The 26,348-nt window shown below is 51.9% G+C and overlaps 1 protein-coding gene across 1 annotated transcript in view; it reads right to left on the reverse strand.

Moving 5' to 3' along the window:
- CCDC88C (coiled-coil domain containing 88C) overlaps positions 1 to 26,348 on the reverse strand; it is a 145,004-nt gene that overhangs the window by 51,959 nt on the left and 66,697 nt on the right. The window contains exons 5-10 of the mRNA XM_052659707.1: positions 12,912 to 12,970; positions 12,046 to 12,129; positions 9,218 to 9,358; positions 8,652 to 8,836; positions 7,911 to 7,992; positions 6,438 to 6,596 (exon numbers count right to left, since the gene is read on the reverse strand). Of these exons, the coding sequence (XP_052515667.1) occupies positions 6,438 to 6,596; positions 7,911 to 7,992; positions 8,652 to 8,836; positions 9,218 to 9,358; positions 12,046 to 12,129; positions 12,912 to 12,970 (710 nt within the window). The remainder of the gene's footprint in view (positions 1 to 6,437; positions 6,597 to 7,910; positions 7,993 to 8,651; positions 8,837 to 9,217; positions 9,359 to 12,045; positions 12,130 to 12,911; positions 12,971 to 26,348) is intronic.

Consider the following 26,348-nt stretch of genomic DNA (forward strand, 5'->3'; position numbering starts at 1 on the left):
GGGAGGGAGGTCCAAGAGGGAGGGGATATATGTATACTTAATAGCTGATTCACTTTGTTGTTCAGCAGAAACTAACACAACATTGTAAAGCAATTATACTCCAGTTTAAAAAAATAATAACAAATGAAATCAGTCCAGGAAGGTAACACTTTCTTTGCTGGCCACGGTGCACAGGCATATGACATCTATAACCTCACCTGGTTGGACAAGTGGACTCCACTGACAGCTCTGGGCCCTTGCTGAGCCTCCATTTCCTTTACAAGGAAGGGTGGGGCTAAGAGTCTGTCCCAGTTCAAGGGCTAAGTCTAATAATCCTCTCAGCTCAACATTCATTCCATTGATCAGGATGTTGGGGAAGCTGTTCTTTCGTTCAATCAACAGCTTGTATGTAAGCATTTTACACATATGCTCTTGGAAAAACAACTGTTCTCAGCCGTTTCCTGGAAATGGGGAGTCTTTAAGACAGTGAAGTCACAAACAAACGTGAAACTCAAAATAAGTTCCGGGCACACGCTGGGTGTGGAATACTATGGCTGCCCCCTTGCAGGGTAGTCCGTCATGCAGCCCAGCACCACTCAGCATCTCGGGGGGACCAAGAGCCCCCTGAATGCTTTCATCTCACAAACATGCACACAGGGGATGTTTCTCCCAGTGGGCAGTGTTCTAAGGCCCCACATGTGGATTCTAACCATTGAGAGCTGGGCTGGGAGCTGTGTTACCCACTGCATGTCCACTCGCCTTGCACGGGCCAGAATCCAAGATTCCTGGTAGAGGGGAAACTGCAAGCCTTCCGCTCAGTGGACACGGTTCTGATCAAAGCCTGACAGCCATAAAAGGTATAATCATCAAAACTCTAAATTCCCCTGGGCACTCTCTCTGCTGGAGATGACATCCACCGTGCGGTCAGCCCTGCATCAGGGGCTCCCTGCCCCCGCCCCACTCACTATTCATCACAGTCAGGAGGGGGAGGAGAAAGAGGCCGATTTGGGTAAATTAAGGAATAAATTCCAAATCACAAAGCCAGCAAAGGGTGAAACTAGGATTCGAACACAGGCCAGAGAGCTCAGACTGCCTGCAACCCATCCTCAAGGGGCTCATGTGGGTAAGAAGCTCAGACTACCAAAAAAAATGTGAAGCACAGCAAAAGAGGGATTTCAAGCAGGAAGAAGACCTGGTCCTCCTCTCTGACCACCGCCTCCACTGTTCTCACCTGTATTCCAATAGGTCTGCCCACGAGCACTCCCAGCCCTGAGTTCCAAAACACAGGCCATCCCTTCATCCTCACAACGAACTCCTATTCCATCCCCAAAGCCCAGCCTGAGCCGCCCCTTCTGAGAAGTGCTTGCAGATTCCCACTGTTCCACTGGTTGAGTCAGCTACCTGGGCTCCCAGAGTGCCCTGGGTACACTGTGCGACAACGGTGTGCTGGCCTGTCCTCCTTCTCCAGACTGTGCACTCCTCAGGGCAGGCCTATTCCACTTCTGCTCTTGTGGGCCCCACAGGAGTATTCAGCAACCACCTGTCAGCTGAATCATGTCACGTGGGGGGATCACAGGTGGCATTCCAGATGGCCTTGATTTCTGACAGGCAGGGATAAACAAGGGCGACCAGGGGAACAGAATACAATACAGGATAACTTCTAACTACTACTCAAAAATGTCTCAATCTCCTGATGGTAACCACTCGACCATACATTAGACGACAGAAATAACGAGCCTTGCGCACGTCCTCGCCTCAGAAGTGAGACGCCTGCAGGAAGCTAAGTCCACGCTCTCACACAGCCCAGGGCTCGGCCCCCAGGCAGACGCCCGCCTCCCCACCTCTGGGGCAGCTGTCAAGGCCAGCCCGCTCCTGAGGACAGGACCCCAAGTGAAGCAGGCGGCCTGACGCAGCCCGGCACACAGCTGAGGGGCCACGTTTAGGAAGCCACAGTCCAGGCCTGGCGGTCGGGCCCCACGTGGCTCGAGAGCTGCCCCTGCCCGTGTGTGAGGTGACCGGCAACGTGGGCTGACGGCTCAGGTCCCTGGGCCGCCACGCGTCCTGCCAGCCATGGGGCCTGGAGCAGACTCCTTTCTCTCACCGTGGATCCTGCCTTCCTCTGCTGGACAGGAGACAGGGCTGAGGTGGGGGTCAGCTAGGATAAGGCATGCGAAATGGTCTGCGCATGGTGTCTGGGGCCCAGTAAGCAGGCCAGCTGCTGACCACTGTCTCTTTATGCCCCCATGAAATGCTGTTCAGGCCGGCACTCAGTGAACATCACCCAGCATCAAGCCAACAGCTGCTTCAGAGATGCCTTATGTCCCCCCTCCCAAAAAGCACCAGAATCCAAAAGGAGGGGTAAAAATCAAAGCAACCACCAGCTCCTGCCCACTGCCCTCAGGACCACCCAATGGATCCCCAAGCACCCAACGGATCCCTAAGGTGTCCAGAGCAATGGAAAGCCAGCGCCGAGGGGTCCTCAGGGGAGGGAGCCCCGGGTTACCCTACTTGGGGCAAGCAGAGGCCTCCCACTCAGCAAGGACCACCCCTCAATAGTCTCTGCCCACCCATCTCATTCCACTGGAGGCCCTGAGGCTTCACCGAGGACCTGCCTGCTTTTAAACTTCGCCCGACTCAGGAGCGTGGTGGGCTGAATCATAAGGCAAGCATCGGGTCTGTCCTGCGCTAACTTCTCCAGGCACCAAACGTTAATACAACTCCCAGAAGTCATTAGGAAACAGAGTCCCAATGGGAGCAAAGGGTCTGCCCTCGTAACGTGATCTTAGTCCCCTGCATGGGGACAAGGCCTGCTCCACACCCAACAAGCTGATGTGGCAGCTGTTCCAGCTGTGCACTATGTCTCCGCCTCTCAAGCTTCTGTTCATTTCAGAGTCAGCACGGACCAGGAAGCTACAAATCTCAGAGAGGAGCGGAGACAGGTCTGCCTGGTTTTCACCCTGCCCAGACGCACATGACACTATGCATCCGTCCTTGCTGTCGGGGATTTCAGACAATGAAACGTGGGACAACAGGAATCTCCCAGGCAATCTTTCTGCCTTTGTCCTCCTCCCACGTGGCCCTCTGGACAGCAATCCCTGGGCCCTGATGGCAGTGAGGCACCACCACCCTCTGCAAAAGCACTCAAGGGTCGCCCTGTGCATCCACCCCACACGTCCCACTGCACCTAGGGTGTGCTCCTCTCCTTGCTGTTTTAATCCTGACATAAATAGACTAGGACCCACATAAAAGCTAACAGAAGCTGAAAAACAAAACCTGGAAATTTGTGTTCCATATTGTTGCTTAGTTGCTCAGTCCGTGTCCGACTCGTTGCGACCCCATGGACTGCAGCCCGCCAGGCTCAACTGTCCATGAGATTCTCCAGGCAAGAATACTGGAGTGGGTTGCCACTCCCTTCTCCAGGGGATCTTCCCAACCGAGGTCTCCTGCCTTGTAGGCAGACTCTTTATTATCTGAGCCATCACAGACCCACATAAAAGCAGACAGAGGTTGAAAACCAAAACATGGAAATTTGTGTTCCATATTATTCTAACCAAAATTGACCTTGTCCTCACCCTGAGCTCCAGTTCTTTATGTTTCCGCCCATGTGGCACTAACACATTCTCTCTTCCGCGATGTCAAGCCTTCTCAGCGGTGAGACTAGACAGACGCCAGGGGAGGGCACCTGGCTGCCTGTTGCTGCCCCTGTGCCCAGAGAAGCATCCCCCTCGCATGGCAGCTGTCCACAGACGTGAGCTGGCTGGAGAGCATGACCATGCGCCGTCACACCTAATGCTGCCTTGTTCCAGAGACAAAAACTCATGCTTCTTCTCCATCCTTCTCCCCAGACCACAAGTCTGTTCCTTACTGAGCAATGCTATTTCACTTGCCTTACACAGTGATTTCCAATTTCTCTGTGTGTGCCAGGCCCTGGGCACACAGTCAGGTAAGAGCCAGGCCCTGTCCTCAGGGCTCGTGGTCCACATGAAGCGTCTGGCCATGCACGGCAGACGGCAGGTCTGCAGACGGCTTGCAAGGCCACTGCATCGACTCCAATTCAAGGAGGCATGCACAGGTGCTCTTTTTCTCCGTTCTCGAGACACCAACATTATGGGCATCCAAAAAGAGCACGGCTCATCCTCTCTCTAGCAGCCTGGACTCCCCGGACCAAGCTCTCTGCAGATTCACGTGCGCCACTGCCTGCCCTCCAAAGAAGCACCCTACACAGACAGACACTACAGGACTTATTCTTGTGACAATGAACACGTGCACCATTTGAGGCACTGCTAACCTCATGGTAAACTTTACTATGAAAACTGTTCATCAGTATGAAAATACTGGGGCTTCCCTGGTGGCTCAGTGGTAAAGAATCTGCGTGCCAATGCAGGAAGCATGGGTTCAATCCCTGATGTGGGAAGATCCCACGGGCCGTGGAGCCGCTAAGCTCGTGTGCCACAACCTCTGAGCCTGTGCTGTAGAGCCTGGGAGTCCCAACGATCAAGCCCACGCATGAAAACTACCGAAGCCCAAGTGCCGCGGAGCCCACGCTCCGCCACAAGAGAAACCACTGCAACGAGAAGCCCCCACACGGCAACTGATGAGTCGAGCCCGTGCAGCAATGAAGAGCCAGCAGAGATGTAAATAAATTATAAAGTAAAACGGAAAACACTGCTGTCACCACACAGAGGCATAACATCTGAGAATACGGAAAAGGGGTTCCCATGTGAAACCAACCCCCCGCGAAAGGCAGGAAGCACCCTGAACGCAGGGAGCGAGTCTCATCCGTGCCCGGATCCCTTGCTCCTGGTGCAGCGCTTGGCCCCACACAGGCGCTGAGCCCCTGTGTCTGCTGAACCAAGCGAGGTTGCTCTGACAAGGCCAGGAATGAACACAAGACTAAAGACAGGACACCGGAGCCCATCCCCTCCGAGGCTGGTTGTGGGGGTGAGCTGTGGGAACCGCGCTCCATCCATGATCCCACTCGGAGGCTGCGTGAGGACCCCTTGTGCAGGCGGGGCTGGAGGGGCTGCTGGGGCAGCAGTCCGAGGATCTCACACATGACTGTCTCCGGCTCCCCTGAGGGCGGCACGTCCAGCCAGCGGTGGGAGCCCTGCGATGTGTCCTGGAACCTGTCTGTGCTGGGATTCACGCCTTTCAAACACAGCAAGGCCGGTGGACCATCTCAGGACAAAGCCCAGAGCTGGTCTCCCACCCCCATTGTCACTGGGGCCAGGGCTGCCTTCCCGGAGCAGTCGGTGCCTGCCCTGTGTCACTGACAGTTGTCAGGGAACAGACACTCCCTGAGTAGGTCTGAGGAGCAAATGGGCCCTGGACCACAGGCTTCTCCATCCCACTTCCGTGCACCCCAGGGACCCCAGGGCCTGTCTCCATGGTACAGCAGGTTGGGGAAAAGAGCCATCCCCACGCATGCTGGCCAGCAGCTCAGCAGGAGGCCATAGGCAGGGAGAGGGCAACACCTTCCCCTGAGACCTATGTTCAGTCTCTCTGAAGCCTCCTTGGCGGCAAGAAGAAACTTGAGGACCTTTTCGTACACGCTGACCTTCAGATCTCACCCTGCTCGTTAAAGCGTTAGTCGCTCAGTCGTGTCTGACACTTTGCAACCCCAAGGGCTGTGGCCTGCCAGGCTCCTCTGTCCACGGAAATCTCCAGACAAGAATACTGGAGTGGGTTGCCATTTCCTTCTCCAGGGGATCTTCCTGACCCAGGGATCAAACTCAGGTCTCCCGCATTGCAGGCAGACACTTTACCGTCTGAGCCACCGGGGAAGACCCTGCTCATTAAAACCACCTCTAAACGCCAAGCTTTATCGTGGGGGCAAAAACTCCTCAATTCTCAGAAAAGAGGGTTCTGGAAGCTGCTGCTGATGGAAGGCAAAAGAGTGAAGGGTGGGAGGTCAAAGCATCAGTGACCCCACCTGGATCCTGGTCTCTATTCCCCCTTCAGTCTCAACACCCTCCCTTGCAGCTCCCCGCAACCTGGGTATCAAAGGAGGGCCCACCATGGAGGGCTTACTATGGCATCTGTTCAAACACCAGGCGTTTCACCTCTTTCATCGCAGAAGCCTCATGAAGTAGCACCACTGTCTCTACTTTATAGAGGAGAAAGGGGTTGGTCTTGGCAAGGTTTAGCCATAGAAGCATGAGAGAAGTCTAAAAAAAGACAGGTAAACTGAAGCCCATCACTGTGACACGACATGGGAGAAAGAAAGAAATCAGGACCCTTTTGTTACAAATCACACTCCTTCCTCACACCCATCTGACACCTCGAGATGGAGGAGAAGCAGAGTGGGAGGCCCCTGGGGAGGAACAGGCAGGTGAGGGGCAGGGATGGTAACAGCTGCCGAAACCTGCTGGCTCCTCATCCCAAACCACCAGGACAGAGAATCAGCAGGTCCTTCTCAGGACCGGTCCGGCGAGCCCACCCCGAGGCTGGGCGCCTACCTCCATGCGGGCCTTGTAGAAGTCCACGTCATGCAGCTTCTCCCGGCAGCGCACCAGCTCCATCTCCAGCCTCTCCACGCGGTTCGCCTTCTCCCTCAGCGAGTCCAGCTCATCCCGGTAGGCGCGAGCAGACCGCGCATCCGCCGCCAGCTGGATGTTCTGGGAGACAGGCAAAGACAGGGGAGCCTGGCATGGGGGCGCCCCTCTGGGGAGGGAAGACTCAGCCACGGCTCTGAAGTGCTGCGTCTCCAGGACATCCCAGTGGCTGAGGGGCTCTCCGCGCAGGCTACCACATGGGTGGTCCACCTGCTGCCACTAAGAAACAGTCACCCCCATGGCCGTTCTCAGGACGAGAACGTCAGCGTCACTTTGAGTGGGAAGGAAACGACAGCCTTTGCTAGGAGCTCCCAATGCTGTATTCCTGAGCCCCTGGGCCACAGTTATTGGGGCGTCCCAGCTGCCCTGCCCTCTCGGCATGCACGTGCACATACACACGCACACACACACACACACAGATACACACAGTTACTGGGGCATCCCAGCCACCCTGCTCTCTCGGCATGCACACACACACACACTCGGCGCGCGCGCGCACACACACACACACACACACACACACACACACACACACACAGTTACTGGGGCATCCCAGCCACCCTGCTCTCTCAGCACACACACAGATACACACACACACACAGATACACACAGTTACCGGGGCATCCCAGCCACCCTGCTCTCTCGGCACGCACACACAGACACAGACACACACACACACACACACATTCAGCGCACACACACACACACACACACACATACAGATACACAGTTACTGGGGCATCCCAGCTACCCTGCTCTCTCGGCACGCACGCACACACACACACACACACACACACACACACACACAGAGTTACTGGGGCATCCCAGCCACCCTGCTCTCTCAGCACACACACAGATACACACACACACACAGATACACACAGTTACCGGGGCATCCCAGCCACCCTGCTCTCTCAGCACACACACAGATACACACACACACACAGATACACACAGTTACCGGGGCATCCCAGCCACCCTGCTCTCTCGGCACGCACACACACAGACACACACACACACACATTCAGCACACACACACACACACACACACACACACAGATACACAGTTACTGGGGCATCCCAGCTACCCTGCTCTCTCGGCACGCACGCACACACACACACACACACACACACACACACACACACACAGAGTTACTGGGGCATCCCAGGCACCCTGCTCTCTCGGCACACATGTACACACACACACACACACAGATTCACACAGTTACTGGGGCGTCCCAGTCACCCCCTCTTGGCATGTGTTTACACACATACACACAAGCACAGGCATCCACAGTTACTGGGGTGTCCCAGACACCCTGCCCTCTTGGCACGCACACACACCACACATGCGCGCACACACACCTCCTTGCTCACCTCCTGCTTGACCTTCTGCAGCTCCAGCACCAGCTGATCCACCTCATGCCTGGTGTCCACCAGCTGTTCTGTCTTCTCCTCCCTGGGGGGTGATCAGAGTGATCGGAAAACAGTAAGAGGGCCTGCCAGGCATGCAGCGGAGTAGCCCACCACCCCGCAAGACCCCAGCGGAAGAAGGAAAGGGAACTGGGTTTCTGGCGGCGGGGAGGGGTGAAACTGACACGTGATGTAGGCAAAAATGTTCCTGATTTCTGTTCTTTTCCATTTTTAAGTTTACAATGCCCACCACCCTCAAACTACCTCCATTGGGCACCTGGTGGGCTTCCCCCGGAGGGTACAGAAAGTTAAGGAGACACTGGGCACATCAGCACCACCGCACTGCCAAGCAGGCAGCAGCGCCCACTGGTGAGAGGCAGGTAGTCCCTGAGATGATGGGCAAAGTGGCATTCCCCCGCTGCAGGAGAGGGGAACACCAGATGGGGCAAGCCACATCCCCCCCTCCAGCCCCAAACCATACCAGTGTGTGGTCACCTGAGTCCAGATGGGGCCTGGGTGTGGACTGGCAGGAACCCTAACCTCTTGGGAGAACCCCTCCTTGTGCCGGCCCCGGGAGGCTAGCTGAGGGTGCTCAGCGTGGAGTCAGAGCCCTTCTGCTCCCTGCACCACACAAGCTGATAGAAACGTGTCCGCAGCCCACGGCACAAGAGCAGAACCAACAGCCCAGCCAACCGGAGGACTCACAGCTCCTGCCTGACACGGCGCAGCCTGGCCTTGGTGTCTGCCAGCTCCACGGCCAGATGCTGCTTGTCCTCGCTGGAGAGGCTGCTGGTGGGGCTGGGGGTGGACTCGGCGCTGGAGGACTTGAGGGGGCTAGGGGGATGCTGTGCCTGGAGGTAGTCCCGCTCCTGGGTGAGGTCCACGATCAGCTGCAGAAAGGGGGGTGGGCGGGAGAGGGAAGGGAGAGCTTACACCCGAACTCAGCGCACAATGGTCAGCAGACAAGAGAAGCTGGCCGAGAACCAGAAACCAGGAGGAAGCAGGAGGCACCGGATGTAAGTTTTCGAAAAAAGATGAAGTATTGAGTGGGACAGAAACCAGGAGGGGCTCGGAGCTCTGCACTTTGATGAACTTCCCCCTGCCCACGGGGGTCTCAGAAGTGGCCGTTCATTCACTGCAGGGCAAGCGCCGCGCCCCACCATCCCCACCAAAAACCGGACAGAGAGGACCAGGGGGGCCTCAGGTTGGAGACGAAGAGTCAGGACGAGGAGCTGTCCCTCCTGGACCCGCCAGGCCGCCTGCAGACGCACCTCCGTGCACTCGTCCCGCTCATCGATGAGCCGCCGCAGGTGAAACACCATGTTCCGAGACAGGGCCTCCAGCTCCTCCGGGGCCACGTCCGGGAGCTCCAGCCACTGCAGGTCGAACACGTTCTCCTGGTTCTGGGTCACCTGCGGGCATAGGTCAGGTGCTGCAGAGGCAGGCAGGGCATAGCTGGGGGTCCCGGGAGCAACCCCTCCCCATGACCGGGGGGCAGGGCCCCCGCTGTCTGGTCCTCCGGACAGATCTCTCAGGGCTGGCAGGGGGCATCTCCAGTCTGCGCCGACGCCCCTTAGCCAAGCTCCACTAGTGAGTCAGGCCTGCTCTCAACACCAGCTCCTAGAGGACACAGACTTTTATATTTTTATTTTTTAAATAACAGAGAGCTTACAACTCAGAAGAACTTCCCTAACAGAAACCATCCTCAGATATTCTTACTGTAGCATCAATTAACAACATAAACAAAGTAAGTCCTAGGGATGCCAAGGGTAAAGAGAGGAATGGTGTGTTATTTCTTACAATCTAACGCAAGTACAGCATACGTTAAAAATCTTATGTTGAAATGTTGAGTATGCAACAATCTTACATTGCTTTTTGGGAAATATTTCCTAATTTAAAACAATTTGTTGGTGGGGGTCGGGTGGGGGGTAACCTCCCTGGCAGACCAGTGGTTAAGATTCTGCTTCCATTGCAGGGGACACAGGTTCAAGCCCTGGTTGGGGAACTAAGATCCCACATGCTGCATGGGGCAGTCACAAAAAAACAAAAAATTTGCAGGTAAGCTTGTGTCTCATCCCCACAGGCCGCATAAGATTGGTGGTTTTTCCCTTTCTGTCAGGTGTGAGTGGAAACCCACAGCCAGGCCTACAACAGGCAGCCTCGTCAACCTTCAACTACTCTGCCGACCTGACCTTCTCAACCTGATACCCCCAAACCTGCCAAAGGAGGTAGAAGATCTATTTTGAGCCCCTACCCTCTCCATTTGGAAAGATAAGTATTAGCACACTCAAGCCTCAACAGGGGAGAAAACAAAAAGAAACCAGGGGTTATGCACTCAGACAGGCACACCAAGTATTTACATTTTTCAGTAACAAAGAGAGAGAAGGAATGGTTCAAACACAAATAACAACAACAACAAAAAAAACAAAGACAGAGCCCTTCAGTTTCTCAAAAGACACCCGTTTTCTTACCCCTCCCCACCTTACAAGGAAAATTTGGGGATTTCCCTGGTGGTCCAGTGGCTAAGACTCTGAGTTCCCAAGGCAGGGGGCCTGGGTTCCATCCCTGCTCAGGGAACTAGACCCCATACGCTGCCGTCAAGAGTTTGGATGCCACGACGAAGACACAGCACAGCCAAATAAGTTAATTTTAAAAAATTGGGGATTCAGTGAGTCTCAGAGAATGAGGAAGAATCTTACCCCATAGTACAGGGCGTCCTAAAGTACGAACTGGGATTGAGAGGCTGGGTTCCAGGCCTGCTCTCTACCACGGCTATGGAAAGGCCTCTATAAAGGGGGTTCAGGGGTACAACCGCAGCCGCACACCAGTAACCCCAGCAGCCTGTAATGAAAGGCTTATGTCTCTCCTCCCCATTCTGACACGGGGTTTCCCATGAGGCCGGGGCACCTGAATGTTTAAGAAACACCTGACTAATTCCAAAACCCAGTCCCCAGGCGAGCCACCGACTTTGATAATCATGCAGGACTTCTTTCTGGGCGCATACCTTTGTATCTTTTAATATCCTGCTGGAGGGATGGGGGAGACAGTGAGTGGCAAAGTCCTAGCTAGTCTCCAGGACCTAGTCCCCAGATATATTTTCAAAACACAGAGACACACGAGGAAAATCAAAAGGCAGAATGGTTCCATGGCTAGCAGGTCACTGACATGAACGGCTGAGACTATTTCCTAGAACACCTGACTGGCTCTGCTGGCTGTCCTTCCCACAACAAGCCACAGCCCTGTCTCCTGCATTCAAACCCTGACTCGGAGCTCGCCACCCACAGTGCCCCGGCCGGCGGCAGCTGCACCCCGCGAGGGGAGCTCCGTGCTCAGCTGCCTCTGCCAGTCACGCACCTGCTCCTACGTGCTTCTGCTCATGTCTTTTTCATGCATTTATCTCAGCTGTCCAATTAGACGGAAGGCTGAACTGTATCTCCTAAAATAATTAAAACACGTAACGCTTCTTTTGCAGGAGGGTGGGGTGGAGGTCAGGGCAGTAAGTTTCCAGGGAAACTGTCCCCCTCAGTTGACACCACCTCTGCCAAGGTCAACGGCACAGGGGGTGCCCTCAGCGCAGAGCCCCCCACTCCCAACCCCACCCAGGGGTCTGGAGATAGCCCTTCTGGGACTCGCTGGTTTTCAACTTCCCAAGGGGTGGCGGTTGTTTCTCTGCCACATCACTGACAGGAGCAGCGACTCTCTCTCTCCATAAAGATCAGCCATTCGAAACGGGGTGACATTTGCCAGAATACATTTTCAGGGACTGTAAATCAAATTCTGAGCCTAAACTGCTTGACAGCTCTTAAAAATAGTCTGAGTCCATATTAGGCAAGAAGAAGAGGCAAAAGAAGACTTGATTGAAGTTTTAAAAAAAAAATTTTTTTTTCTTTTTTCTTTTGTTTCAAACCCCCATTTTAGCTTGCTGACAGCTACCTTTCCAAACAGGATCCATTTGTCGATGGTGTCTGAAACCTTAAATTAGCAAAATCATTCATGGGTGATGTGTTCTTCAGCCTTTTCAGGGGGAGAGAACCTGCCTCCTGGGTGACCCAGGAACAACGGTCCACAGCTAAGCACCTCCCCAGAGCCCCCCACTTACCTCCTGAATATGAGCCACGATCCCTGCCTGGGTCTCAATGTCCAGCTGTTTGATCCTTTCAATAAATTCCTCTTTCCTCTCACACTGCGGAGGGTTACAAGTGTTAATGAAAGCATTTAACAATGAGGGCCACCTGAGGCCACCAGAGTCACAGAAATACAGTTTCAAAAGGAGCCCCACCCCTGACTCTGTCTTTTATAATGGAGAATGCTCTGCACACCCCCCACCAGCCCTCACACTGATGTTTCTCTGTTAGTGGCTCAAACTACCTGTATCACAATCACCTGGCGGGGGGCGGGGGGGGGGGGCTGTCTTTAAAAACACCAGTGGGTGGGACACAGACAAGCTTTCCAGGGGGTTCTTAAACAAGTGAAGACCAAGAACAGCTGGTTTAGGCCAGTGGAGGGTTGGGGAAGCAAACCTCATCTGTAAAGGGCCAGATGGTAAAAATCTTAGTCTGGAGAGGCCATCCGTCTAAGCTCATGCCATAGGAAGAAAGCAGCCACAGGTCCTATGTAAAGGAGTCAGCATGGCTGTGTCCCCATGAAACTGTGTTTACAAAAACAGGTGGCAAGTCAAATTTGGCCCACAGACTGTCTGCTGATCCTTGCTCTAGATGTCCCTACACTGGGGACAATTTGCTAAGGACACCTGGCCCCGGGGATCCCCACCTGACCTCTTGCCCAAGATGCCCGGGGCTAAAAATGGTTGCTACCCAAGATTCTGTCACGTCGCTCACAGGAACCCTTTGACCTTCTGTCCCGCTGGGCTGAAAGTAGCTTCCTCCTCCATCACTGAAGCGGGGGCATCATCCCCACAAAGCAAACACAAGAGCAGCCCTCTCCACCCACCTGCCCGAGCCCTACCTGGACAGCACAGCCGAGCACCAGCAACAGCACCTTCTTAATCTCCTCCATGCTCTTCCCTAGATCAAAAGAGCAACACAGTTAACTAAGCTCAACTGTCTGAAAAATTTCACCAATGATGTACACACACCTGCTGCAGGGGGCGGGGGGGGGGGGGGCGAAAATCAGATACACTAAAACAAAGCTCTCTGCCCAATGATGTCCACTTAGGGTGTACACACTTCATCTGTTTTCTTCATGTGGGTTTGTTTATTTCTTAAACCAAATAAGAATTCTCGTCCCACATTACTTGGGGCCTTTTCCATTCAGATGTATCATAAACTCTTTCTGTGATGGTCAGTGAATATGAGCATCCCTTTCTAGTGTGTGTGGTCAGCCAAGTACAATGGAAGAGAACCATCCCCCGACAGGGAACACTCAGTCGACCCTGAAATAAAACTGGACTTAACCCTTCCCTTTCACCACACAAAATTTCCAACACACGAGGCAGAAGAGTAAAGTGAACCCTCCGCTCATCACCCACTTCACATCATCAACACTTTAAACATCTATTCCATCCCCCGACCCCTGCCTTTGTTCTCAATGACTGGCTGGAGCACTCCGCAAAGCAAGTCCCAGACACCACACACAGCATTTTTGATGGTCTCCTACTTTGTACAAAAGCCACAAATGAATTCAACTACCCCCTTTCCAGAGATCTGATTTTTTGATATTTTCATCTAAATGATTCTACAAAGAACATCTTTTGGCTAATTCTTTCATCCATACTTCCCTCTTTAGGATAAACTCGCCTTTCAAGGTTTTTCCGCTTTCACAGAGCCCTGCAGAAAGGCTCTGCCATTTTACTCCCTCACAACTAATATACGATAAGCCCCACATCCCCACAACCAGACAGTCTTACTGCTCTTCCTCAGCTTTGCCAATCAGGCCCCAAAAATCACATTTCATCATTTTACATCATGTCTCTTTCACTATGCTTGAGGCTGTCGACTTAAAAAATAGCTGCAACCTAAAAGCTGAAGAGTTATATTTTATCTGGTGGGAACTTTTAGGACTTCAAGCCTGGGAGACAGCATCTCAAGTGACCCTGAGAGAACTGCCCCAAGGAAGAGAGGGCAGGAGTCAGATCATATAGAAGTCTGCAACAAAGGGCAGGCAGTCTGAACATCCAAAGTATTTTTGTGAATTAAAGAAAATCAGATATCTCAAGGGATCTAGTGCTTTTCTATGTATGGGAAGATGCAAGAGCCTGGGCTCACTGCAGTCATTGCTTTCAAATGCATCTCGGCTATCTGGGGCCAGTATCCTGTGTTTTTCACATCCCGAGTTCCTCAGTGCTCACTGTAGGGAGGGGCTGCAGTCTGAAAGCATCAGACAGAGCAGGTATCCTAGCTGCCCTGGAGGGCTGGAATCGCTGATGACTATGACATCCTTGTTTACCGATAAGACAGAAAAGATTCCATTTTTCAAGGCCAAGTGGGCCTTCATCTATCGTTTCAGTCGCTTAAACAGAGTCAGAATATAGACGCTCCAGACTTGATTTGCTCACCAGGAGGCCCTGTGATCCCAGCAAGCTGTACTCTCCCAGGCTCAGTTTCCACATCTGTGAAAGGAAGGCAGCCAGCCTGGGTGACTTACAGGGTGGTTTTCAAGTGGAAAATTCTACAGTTTTCTGCCTTTCCCATTATATACTCTATTCTATTGATGTTTAGTAGAGAAGGAAATGGCAACCCACTCTAGTATTCTTGCCTGGAGAATCCCATGTACAGAGGAGCCTGGCGGGCTACAGTCTACGGGGTCTCAAGAGTTGGACACAACTTAGCGACTAAACCACCCCCACCACTGATATTTAGGGGAGACGTGACATGCCAGAAAAAAGCATCATTTTCCTGAAAGACTTGCCAACACCCACTTAAACTGGGCTAAAATGGTCCAAAGCATCATCAATAACCCTGGGATGAAGAAAACCAAACTCGTGTCCAAGCGCCAGTGCTGTGGTTCATTTCGGGTCCTGGGGTGTAAGGTATATACATAGTAACCTGTGACCTCATCCTAATGCCTCTCAACTGAGACACAGCTCAAAACAGCTTTTCCTGAGATGATAGCATGATGGTCAAGTCTCACAAGCAGGGGCTGGGCATTCCTACCTCCCAAGCTGGAGGTGGGCAGGATGGGCTGGACCACGGGGTCCCTGCAGAGTACTCAGATACCACACACCTTTTTCAAAAAGCTTCTTTATTTATTCTGCTGGGTCTTCGCTGCTGTGCGCAAGCTTTCTCTAGTTGTGGCAAGGGGGGCTACTCTCTAGCTGCAGTGCTTACGCTTCTCACTGGTGGTGTTTGGTCTTGGTGTCTCTTATTGCGGAGCACAGGTCTAAGGTGCACAGGCTCGGGCCTGAGCACAGGCTCAGTGGTTGTGGTGCACGGGCTTCGATGCCCTTAGGCATGTGGGATCTTCCTGGACCAGGGACGGAACCGGTGTCCTCTGCACCGCAAGACGAATTCCTAACCACCGGACCACCTGGGAAGCCCAGACTTCACAGTCTATAAAGAATCAGGTTTGGAGTTGCAGATCAGTCATGATGACCAAATCTTCTCTTTGCTGGTAAGTGTAGAATTTCACCCATGTTTAAAATGAAAAAATTCTCAAAGACTTGTGTAGATTTTTTTTTTTCACCTGAGGCCTTTAATTTGGCCTGAGAGACTCTAATCCATAGACACAAGTACATGGAACTCTACAATGACTCACTATTAAAGCTGAGGTGGTGATCAGTCACGATTTTAGTTATGATAAAAAAGAAAAGGAGACGCTCACCTGGGTATTAAAAACCCCCAAAGAGTCTCACCAAAATCTCCCCCGGCCTCAGTGCTCACACCAGCCCCTGCGGCTGTCCTCACCTCTGTGTCTTTAGGATCAGTCCCCAGAGGCCTGGCAACGGCCCTTCGTAAGCCCTTTGGTGGATATAATAAGGACAGACCCCTTCCAGCCATCACGGGCTCCTCTTCCTGCATTAACTCAGCTTTCACAGGCCATGTACCTGGGGCTGAAGCCAGCGGAGCTGACACACAGGAAGAAAGCATTTTAAGAGCCTTGGAGCAGCTCAAACAGAAGTCAGGGTTCAGGGGATCTTTATATACTGCTCACAGCTAAGGCCCCAGAGGACCTAATTATATCATACTTTGGATAACTTAAACAACTTGGATGATCCATTCTCCCAGCCTACAGCAGATAAAAACAGCAAATTCAAAGTGGGCAGGAACGCGAGACAGACCCACCATGAGGAGCTACAGGGTAAGCAGAGCAAGGAAGAAACAGGAGGCGCTGCACACATCCACGAGAGCCACGGGCTGAGGCTGTTCAGGGAAAGGATGAGGCCTCTGCTCCCTCAGCCTCCTGCAGTGGCACACAATGGCAACTGCGACTCGTTCATTCCTTCCTTTCTTCAGTCACACCCATCACACACCAAGAAAAATCTCAATCTGATCCAGAGACCTACTGGGAGAGTACGGAATTCCAGTGGGCTAATTTTACAACAAAGGGAAAAAAAAAAGATCTTAAAAGTAGAGAATTCATTTCTTCATTTTAGAAATACGGTCAGGGAATAATTATTTAAAATAAGCTTTGGGGGGACTTCCCTGGGAGTCCAGTGACTAAGACTTCCTACTCTCATTGCAGGGGGCCCAGGTTTAATCCCTGCTCAGGAAACTAGATTCCACATGCTGCAACTTGAAGAAAAATAAAAAGATTTCATATGCCTCAATAATGATTAAAGATTCCATATGCTGCAACTAAGACCTGGCACAGCCAAAAGTAATAAAATAAATTAAATTAGATAGGCATTTTGGTGGTGAGCAGGGCACTAGGGAAACTCACCCCTGCCCTCAGTCACAGGAAGCAGAGCTGTGCTCATTCTCACCAAGCTAAGTGAATAAAAACATTTGCTATAACAAATGTATCCTGTGATTTTTACCCGTACACAGATTTCCAGCAAACTTTAAAAAAAGAAGAAGAGAGTAAGAGAGAAAAGCAGAAGTTCACTCATTTCTCATGGGAAGCTGATGCCCAATTTCTCTCAGGATTTCTGCTATTTTCAATAGCTACCAGATTGTGGGTTTTGAATAGTTTCACAACATAACAGAGAAGACTCTCTGCTGGGTCCCTGCCAGCAAGGGCGGCTCTGTGACACAGTTATGCAGGCAAAGAAGGAGGAGCCCTACAGACAACTCCCTCCAAACACCTACTCGGTGCTGGGTCCTTGCTGAGCACATTTCATAGTCAACACAGTTCTCTGAGCTCAGCCCAAGTGTGATCCTCGTGTCCAACTCTGTGACTCGATGGACTGGGGCCTGCCAGGCTTCTCTGCCCATGGAATTTTCCGGGCGAGAATACTGGAGTGGGTCACCATTGCCTACTCCAGGGGATCTTTGACTCAAGGATCAAACCCGCATCTCTTAAGTCTCCTGCACTGGCAGGCGGGTTCTTTTACCACCAGCGCCACCTGGGAAGCCCAAGAAAGCTTGGCTCAAACCAAGAAAACCAGCAATTTTAGAAGCTGATAAATGCTATGGGAACCCAAGGGAGGAACACCTCGTTTGCAGTAAGGATCAGGCAAGGCTCCTTGGAAGAAAAGCTATGACAAACCTAGACAACGTATTAAAAAGCAGAGACATTATTTTGCAGACAAAGGTCCATATAATCAAAGCTATGGTTTTTCCAGCAGTCATATATGGATGTGAGAGTTGGACCACAAAGAAGGCTGAGCACTGAAGAATTGATGCTTTTGAAATGTGGGGCTGGAGAAGACTCTTGAGAGAGTCCTTTGGACAGCAAGGAGATAGAACCAGTCAATCTTAAAGGAAATCAACCCTGAATATTCACTGAAAGCACTGATGCTGAAGCTCCAATAGTCACATCACACCTGATGTGAAGAGTTGACCCACTGGAAAAGATTTCATGCTGGGAAAGACTGAGGGCAGGGGGAGAAGACGACGACAGAGGATGAGATGGCTGGATGGCATCACTGACCCAATGGACGAGAGTCTGAGCAAACTTTGGGAGACAATGAAGGACAGGGACGCCTGGCGTGCTGCAGTCCATGGGGTCGCGAACAGCTGGACACAACTTAGCAACTGAACAACAACAACAAGGCTTCCAAAAGGAAATGACTTCTGAGCTGAGACCCCAGGAAGAGGAGAGGTAGGTATGGGGGCTTTTCAGGGAACAGCATATGTAAAGGCCTAGATGTAAGAGAAAGTGGTGCTTGTCAAGTTATAAACGCTTTGGTCTTAAGTTGGGGGTGGGTTTTCATGAGGAATGGGAGGCAGGGTAGGAAACAACCTGGTGAGTCATAAGCAACCAGTGGGTGGGGGAGGGGTTGAACACATCCGACACCCTCTGCCTCAACCCACAAACCCAGGGGAAACCCCAGGACAGGCTGAGCTAATAGTTGAGTCTACGAAAAATCTTAACTTTACTACCTGCTTCCTGGAGTCCTGACACAGAGAAACTCCCTCCTGCCTTTCTTAGTAGAAACGGAATGCACGCAGGCTGACCTAAGCTATAAATAAAGCGGCAGATGTGTGTGCAGCCATCAGCTTCCAAAACAGAAGGGAAACTAGTACTGCACATGGGGTAAAGGTGGGCCTGGGGACAGAAATGCAGTGGAACGATTAAAGTACACCAACCTTTAAAATGTGGAGGCTGAATAAGAACAAGGTCGGAAAATTCCCTGACTTTCTAATCTCATGTCTGTGGCAGACATGACTAGTCGATCGCACTTTATTTATTTATTTTTTTTAACCAAGCCTGGAAGGAAGCCTCGGAACCCTTCTGAACACAGCACTCTCCATACAGCCAGTGCCAATCGATAAACATTGGCATAGGAAATGAAACCTGTCTTCCGTGCCTGGTACCTAATTTCTAGGGTCCTTTTGGTGCCAGTCTTTGATGCCCCAAGATGCCGTCATTTGAACCTTCGTACATCCTCTAGCTATGGAAAACCAATCTTTTGTGTCAGTGATCACCTGGGTATGAAGACAGGGATTTAGATAAAGGAAGGCAAACAACCCCTTCCAACAGCTAGTTCTTCCTGCTGCAAACTCCACACTGTCTTGCTGAGGCTGGAAGGTACAGTGACTTACCCACAAAGACCCCCGGGTCCGTGAGTCTTGAGCCAGGCTGAGGGCGGAACCCTTCACAACCTGGAAGGACTGGCCCACTGGAGTTAATCCTGACCTCCCCGTGTGCTCTCGCACCTACAGACCATTCCAGCCCTTTCATATAGCACTCTATCATTTGACTTAATCCCCAGAGCAATTCCCAAAGGCTGGTATCATCTGCGTTTTACAAACAAGAAGAGGCTCAGACAGGCTGAGCTACAGATCTGAGGTTTGGTCACCACCTGCTCGCTCCTAACTCGCTACCGGCCCCTCCCCGAAACCGCTGCTATTTCTGTGCATTTCCTTGCAGAGCGGGGCTCCCTCTGGCTTAGCTTCTGATCCCAGTGCCACGGGGCAGGTATTTCAGCCAGGGTCTGCAGGTAACTGTGAACATCACGTCCAGGTAGAAGAATAAAGAGAACACAGCTTCCATTTGCTTTCTTGTTGGGATGGAGACCCCCCGACACACACACATTTTTCTTAATAATTCTACATTCTGTTCTCTCCTACCTTATGTGCTGGGGTGAACCGCTCACTGTGCTTTCCCTGGTTTCTCAGTTTAAAACCAGTCATTTCATACGGATGATTATGGGGGCTGTCTCACTGATTTGAAAATAGCACTGCACTCAACATGACCCTGCTTCTCCTCAAGAGAGTAATGACATCTCAAGACTCACCCACAAGGGTACAGCTCTGTGGGCCCTCCTGGGGGCTCTGCTTACACTGAGAAGACCTGTTATTACTTTAACCAGGCTACCTTGGGCTCCACAGCAACGGTATGGGCACATGGGGACCCTCCATTAATACCTGTCCTGGGTCATGGGGTAGGAGGAGACGGGCACCTCTACATACCACCTCACAGCCTGGAGGGCGACTCCTGCAAAACCCTCACCGAGATCTCTTACACCTGGAACATTACACTTGTGACACCCATCAGGCATGCCCCCATTTATTAGTCATTCAACAAATGTTTATCACAGGTGGACTCTGCAGGCACTGAGTTGCACATCCGTGTGAAATACTGCAGGAGTGCTCCAGAGTGCACCCTGACCAGTGACCCCCCCCCCTTATCCCCACGTCTCTCCTACACCTGGCCCAAATCTGCCCCTATTCACAGGGATCCCCCCACCACCTCGTGTAGGTAACGAGAACCTCTGCCCGGGTTCCCTGGTCACAGAGACAATCTGAAACAGCCACATCAAGCCCCTCAGATCAGCACCGCCAGAAATGACTCCCGAGCCCAGCCTGCCCGGGGCACAGAAGCTGAGAGCTAATTCATTTCCCAGCACCAAACAACTGAGGATCAGAAAGGCAGAATGAACCCCAAGAAAGCAGAGTCTGCACTGGCTGGAGGTGAGGAGATGGCAGAGGCAATCAGAGAAAGGGTCCCCCCACCGTGCACCAGGCAGAAAACACAAAGCCCAGATATCATTGGGGAACACAGAGACCTTTGACAAATAACAGCTCATCCCTCCTCCTCGGACGGCCACAGCCACAGAGAGCAGACCCGGTGGATGCCATGCGTGCTCACGCAGCTGGGGAGTCCCTCTCTGTGTATGGCCCATCGCTAGGAGGCGACCAAACAAAGTCTGGTTTCCAGGCAGGTCTTGCGGCTGCTCCAAAGGCCAGCATCCGGCCGCGCCTGAACGCTCGCTGGGCTTGGTAGCATTACTCAAGCACTTCACGTTCCTGGAAAAGCCAAGTGCTGGCTCTTGGCTCCAGCGCCCAGCGCCCCCTCGCTCTGGATGGACCGGAGGGAGACTCATTTCTGAGTCCAGAGGGCAGCACACAGCTGAAGAAGCAGGCTGCGAGCCACGCCATGTAAACTCGCGCGTGGGCACTTTTCTGAACCTGTTCCCTCAAGAATGAACAGGAAACACGAACAGGATGAAGGCCCACAAGATGAACTTTTATTTACTAACTTGTTCCCTCCTCATTTGCAGGACCTATGTGCGTGCGTCAAATCACTCAGTTGTGTCCGACTTTCTGTGACCCCATGAACTGTAGCCCCTCAGGCTCCTCTGTCTATGGGATTCTCCAGGCAAGAACACTGGAGTGGGTAGCCATGCTCTCCTCCAGGGGATCTTCCCGACCCAGGGATCGAGCCTGTATTTCACATCTCCTGCATTGGCAGGTGGGTTCTTTACCACTAGCGCCACCCGGGAAATCCTAAGGGACCTACGGTTTTTGCAAATGTAAACATAAAAATACACCCATGGGGTAAGAATTCAGGAGAACTAAAAAAACAGCTCAAGTTTGGGAGAAAGAACACAAGAACTGCGCTGCTCGTTAGCCTCTAAGGGCAGACCCTTGACTCCCCAGTGTTGCTTGGCAAGTAGGGTGCTGGGCGCAGGCCAGGGGTGGTGGTGGCTGGGGAGGGAAGACAGCTGCCTGCTTTCTCAAAGAACAATCTCGGAGGCAGGAAGACTGCTCATAATCAACCAGACCTGGAGCCCTCTCCCTGTCGCAGGGCTGGAGGTGAGCCAGCCCCCTGGCGCACCGGCCCTCGGAGGTTCCAGCTTGTCATCAAAGGCGGAGCTGTGCCTTGAGGGAAGGTTTCTATGGGATCCGAGAAGCACTTCAAGGACGTCCTTGACAAGCGAGCAAGTAAACACTGAGAGGGTTAAATATTAAATTCCAAGGAGTCTCAGGAGTTCCGTTTCCCTCTGGCCTTTGAAACCTAAGCTTCAGCTGTGACAGAACGCTTCCTCCCTGCGCCCTGGGCTCGCTGCTCCTCCTGGGACTGCTGGCACATTCCCCCTCCTCCAAGCTCGTCCCACCTGCACACTCGCGCTCCGCTGCTCTGTTCAGAATTCCTTGAGGCTCTGCCACATACCGCCTCCTCCAGGAAGCCTTCCTGACCTGCCCAGGGAAGAACTTATTATCCGCCGTGTATTCTGCGGGAAGCACACTCACACTACTTCTCGCCCTCGAGCAGGCTAGTGATGGACCCCATCTTCCTCCCCTCTTGCCCCAACGCAGACTGGGGGCACCATGAGCAGACACAGCCTGTTCATCTCCGCAGCCCCTGGACCCACAGCGGGCATTTTACAGGGAGAGCTTGAGGCGGGCTTGGGCTGAGCTCCTCTGAGCCTCTGGCCTAGGGGTGCCACTTGGAGGAGGAAGAAAGCAAGGGCGCTCTCATCTTCTATCTGGGAGGGTCAGAAATCAGCCTTCTGGTTCCTTCGGCTGGAGCAGCAGAAGAGAGGCCTGCACGAGCTGTGAAGGAAGCACGTTCACAGCATCGGTGGGCACAAACTCCCTGACTCCTCAAGGGGCTTCCCCTGTCTCTGGAAGCCCCTTCTGTAACTGTGGTGAGAGCGAAAAGACTGAGGACGAGGACCAGATCTCTGAACAGCAAAGAACGGATTCCCCAAGGCTACCCTCCAAGGTCCCAGCCGTATTCACAGACAGGACCCTACAGGGTGCAAACACAGGGTCAGCCCGTGAATTCGTGGGTCCCTGTTCTTGCCTGGCATTTAGAACTTGAGAAACACCAGGCAGAATAATGACGATGGCGGGTCATATATAACCATCTGCATGACTTATGGTGATACACACATCTCTGCATCCCTTACCTATCGGACTGCCACGCTCTGTGCCTCTGAATGAGTTCCCTCCCCTCTCTGGGCTGGGTTTCTGTACCTACGTGGCTCCCGCCTTTCCATTCTAAACAGCTTGGGAGCGACCAGCAATTCACAAGTCTGAAACCCACTACTGCGCTTGGATACAAACCTTGGAAGACAACACAGTGCCCTCTTCCAGCACGACTGCTCTATGATTCATCACAGAAATTAATTTGCTAACACTCTGGCTTCTTGTCAGAGCAATCTAGTCTTTTTCATGTGCGTGGCACGGTGACAAGCCTGGCTGCAGAGAAATCAGGGCGTGGCGCTCTGGCAAGCACTTCACAGATGCTGCAGACCCTGGGGTCCCTTGGTTCTCATGTAGAATACACTCTTCAATACACCAGGTAAATATGTTTCATGGAAGCATAGCCAGTCAGGCAAGGGCGCGAGCAGCTTCCAGGGCAGCATCACCAGCCTAGGGCAGCCGCACACGTGGTGTTGAGCAGAGGTCGACTCTCATTTGACCCTGACTACTGACACTTGACAGTTTTATCTGTGGGAGTGTGTGGCTAACATCAATAAGGAGCACTAGCTTGATGAAGAGGGAAGTGGGGACAGGACAGACAAGTAGATAAAGCCCGTTTCCAGCACTTATACTCTATTTATTTGGCACCTACTGTGTGCCAGGCACTGCTCTAGATACTTAGAAGACACTGGCGGGAACTTCCCTGGCCCAGTGGCTGAGATTTTTGCATGCTGCAACAAAGATTGAAGATCCCACGTGCCACAACTAAGACATGGTAGAGCCAATCAATCAATCAATAAAAACTATTAAAAAAAAAAAACCCCAACCACACAAAACATTGGCAACAACAACAACAACAAATCCACTAAGATTCCTGCCTTCATGACAGATTACATCCTAGAGGGGGAAAAAACAAGCAATGGGGGAAAAAAACAAGCAATGCAGCAGACAGGGAAAAATAAGTAAATGAGAGAGCATCATGGAGGGTGATAAATGTTATGAAAGAAAAGAAGGCAAAGCAGGATGAGAGAACAGGAAGTCCCAGGGGGATACAGCTACACACAGGGAGGTCATCAGGATGGGGTGCACTGAGAAGGTGACATTCGAGCAACGACTTGAAGGATCTATTTCTTTTTCCAGTAGTCACATATGGATATGAGAGCTGGACCATAAAGAAAGCTGAGCGCCAAAGAATTGATGCTTTTGAACTGTGGTGTTGCAGAAGACTCTTGAGAGTCCCTTGGACTGCAAGGAGATCCAACCAGTCCATTCTGAAGGAGATCAGTCCTGAATATTCATTGGAAAAACTGATGCTAAAGCTGAAACTCCAATACTTTGGCCACCTGATATAAAGAACTGACTCATTTGAAAAGACCCTGATGCTGAGAAAGATTGAAGGCAGGAAGGAAAGGGTACAAGAGAGGATGAGATGGTTGGATGGCATCATCGACTCAATGTACTTGAGTCTGAGTAAGCTCCAGGAATTGGTGATGGACAGGGAAGCCTGGCGTGCTGCAGTCCATAGGGTTGCAGAGACTGGGACACGACTGAGCGACTGAACTGAAGTGATTCCTGTGAATACCTGTGAAAAGCATTCCAGGCCAAGGGAACAGAGTTAGAAGGCCACCCAGGTGCTAGCCAGGAGAAGGATAGTGGCGGCTGGAACCAGGGGGCAGCGGGGCAGGAGGAGAGAAGAGTGCGGCTCTGGTGCATGTAGAGCTGGGACACCTGCCTGAGGGATGGGAGTGGGGTCGGAGAGAAGGATCAGACGTGGCCACCTGGAAACAAGACGAAGGACAGCCTGCAACACCAGTCCCGGCAGTCTGCACTCGGCCCAGCCGCTGGGGAAGGCTCTTCTGCTGGGCACCCGTGGATGAATGTGAGAGGGCTACAGCAGGGTCCATGGGACCCCAGGCCAGGCTTCAAGAAGTGGGGTCTACAGTAATGAGGCACCAGACAAGATGCTTCCCCAGGGACAGGAATCCAAGGAGATGGTAGCAAAATTGCGCACAGTCAGAGAGGAAATCCAGAGATGATTCGAGGTACAAACAGGAACACAGAAAATGGGGACTGGAGGCCAGGAGGGCAGCCACTGAGGACAGATTTTAAATATATGGAGTGTTTTCTCATATTCACTGAACTGCCCTTGAATCCCACCTGAGGTAGGAAAAAAGAACATCTTTTGTCTGGTGGGTGTGGGATGACAGACATACAGAAACATCTCATAGTGTGAGTCGTGACATCTCCCTTTTTTAGGTCAGAGGGAGGGGGACAAGTGATTGGTGTTCTGGGATCATTCAGTGTCACTGTGTGTGTGTCTCTGTCTGTCTGTCTCTCCATGAAGTGCATTTACCAAAACCAAAAACTAACCCCAATCATTCAGTGTCTGTGTGTGTGTGTGATTGTGTGTGTGTCTCTCCATTGAGGTGCATTTACCAAAACCAAAAAATAACCCCAATCATTCAGTGTCTCTGTGTGTGTGTGTGTGAGAGAGAGAGAGAGAGACTGTGTGTGTGTCTCTCCATTGAGGTGCCTTTACCAAAACCAAAAAATAACCCCAAACTGAAATGTTATAAATGACGGTACAGTGTCACCATCAGCTGAAAAGAACACAGGTGTGCTCCTGAGCTGGGTGACAAAATTTGTTTAAAAAAAAAAAAGCCTCCCCATCCACCCCTTCTAGCCAACCATACAAGAAAGAAACCAACTTTGTTCTTTATTTTAAATGAAACCCCAAATGCTTCACCCACCTATTTCTAAAATTTAAAACAGAAAACACCATCCCACAAATGTGTCTCGGGCACTCATGTTTGTGTTTTCTTGCTGGTGCCTATCCCCTGACAACCTTCTTGCTCTCAGAGTCCCCCTGAGACTCTTGTCAAAACCTACCCATGCGTGCTCCCAGCTCTCATCCCTCCAGCCTCGCTCGGGGGGAGGTGGCCCCTTCCCTCTTGGCAGTCAGCCCTGCCTGCCCGGGGCCCTCTGAGATGGCCGCACTGGGTGGAATTCTCGTCCTTAACTTTCCCAGAGGTCCCCGTCTCATCTTAACTTCTCCATCGAACTGGGGCCGGAACCTCTTCGACTGATATACATTGATTCCATACGGCCCTAGGGACTTGGAGACATCCCATTCACCTGTCAGTTTAAAGTGCTTCCCTGGTGGCTCAGACGGTAAAGAATCCGCCTGCAATGCAGGAGACCTGGGTTCCATCCCTGGGTCAGGAAGATCCCCTGGAGGAGAGCACGGCAACCCACTCCAGTATTGCCTGGAGAATCCCCATGGACAGAGGAGCCTGGTGGGCTACAGTCCATGGGGTCGCAAAGAGTCGGACACGACTGAGTTTAAAATCCGTTTAAATTTTAAACTAAGTTTAAAATCAGCTTCCCGAGAGTGTTCTCAAACTGGATTGTGAGGAAGGCTGCACCACTCTGTACATTTATGGGGGAAAAAAAATCACGAAACTGTATACTTAAAATAGGTGAATTTCAGTCTTCCCTGACGGTCCAGTAACTATGATTTCACGCTCCCAAAGCAGGGGGCACAGGTTTGATCCCCAGTGGGGGAAGATCCCACATGCTATGTGGAGTAGCCAAAAAAAAAAAAAAGGTTAATTTCATGGTATGCAAATTATACCTTAATAAAGCTATTTAAAAATCATTGTCCACATCTTCGCAGGTGTTCACT

The sequence above is a fragment of the Budorcas taxicolor genome, chromosome 21 (genome assembly GCF_023091745.1).
Source record: "Budorcas taxicolor isolate Tak-1 chromosome 21, Takin1.1, whole genome shotgun sequence".
NCBI lineage: Eukaryota > Metazoa > Chordata > Mammalia > Artiodactyla > Bovidae > Budorcas > Budorcas taxicolor.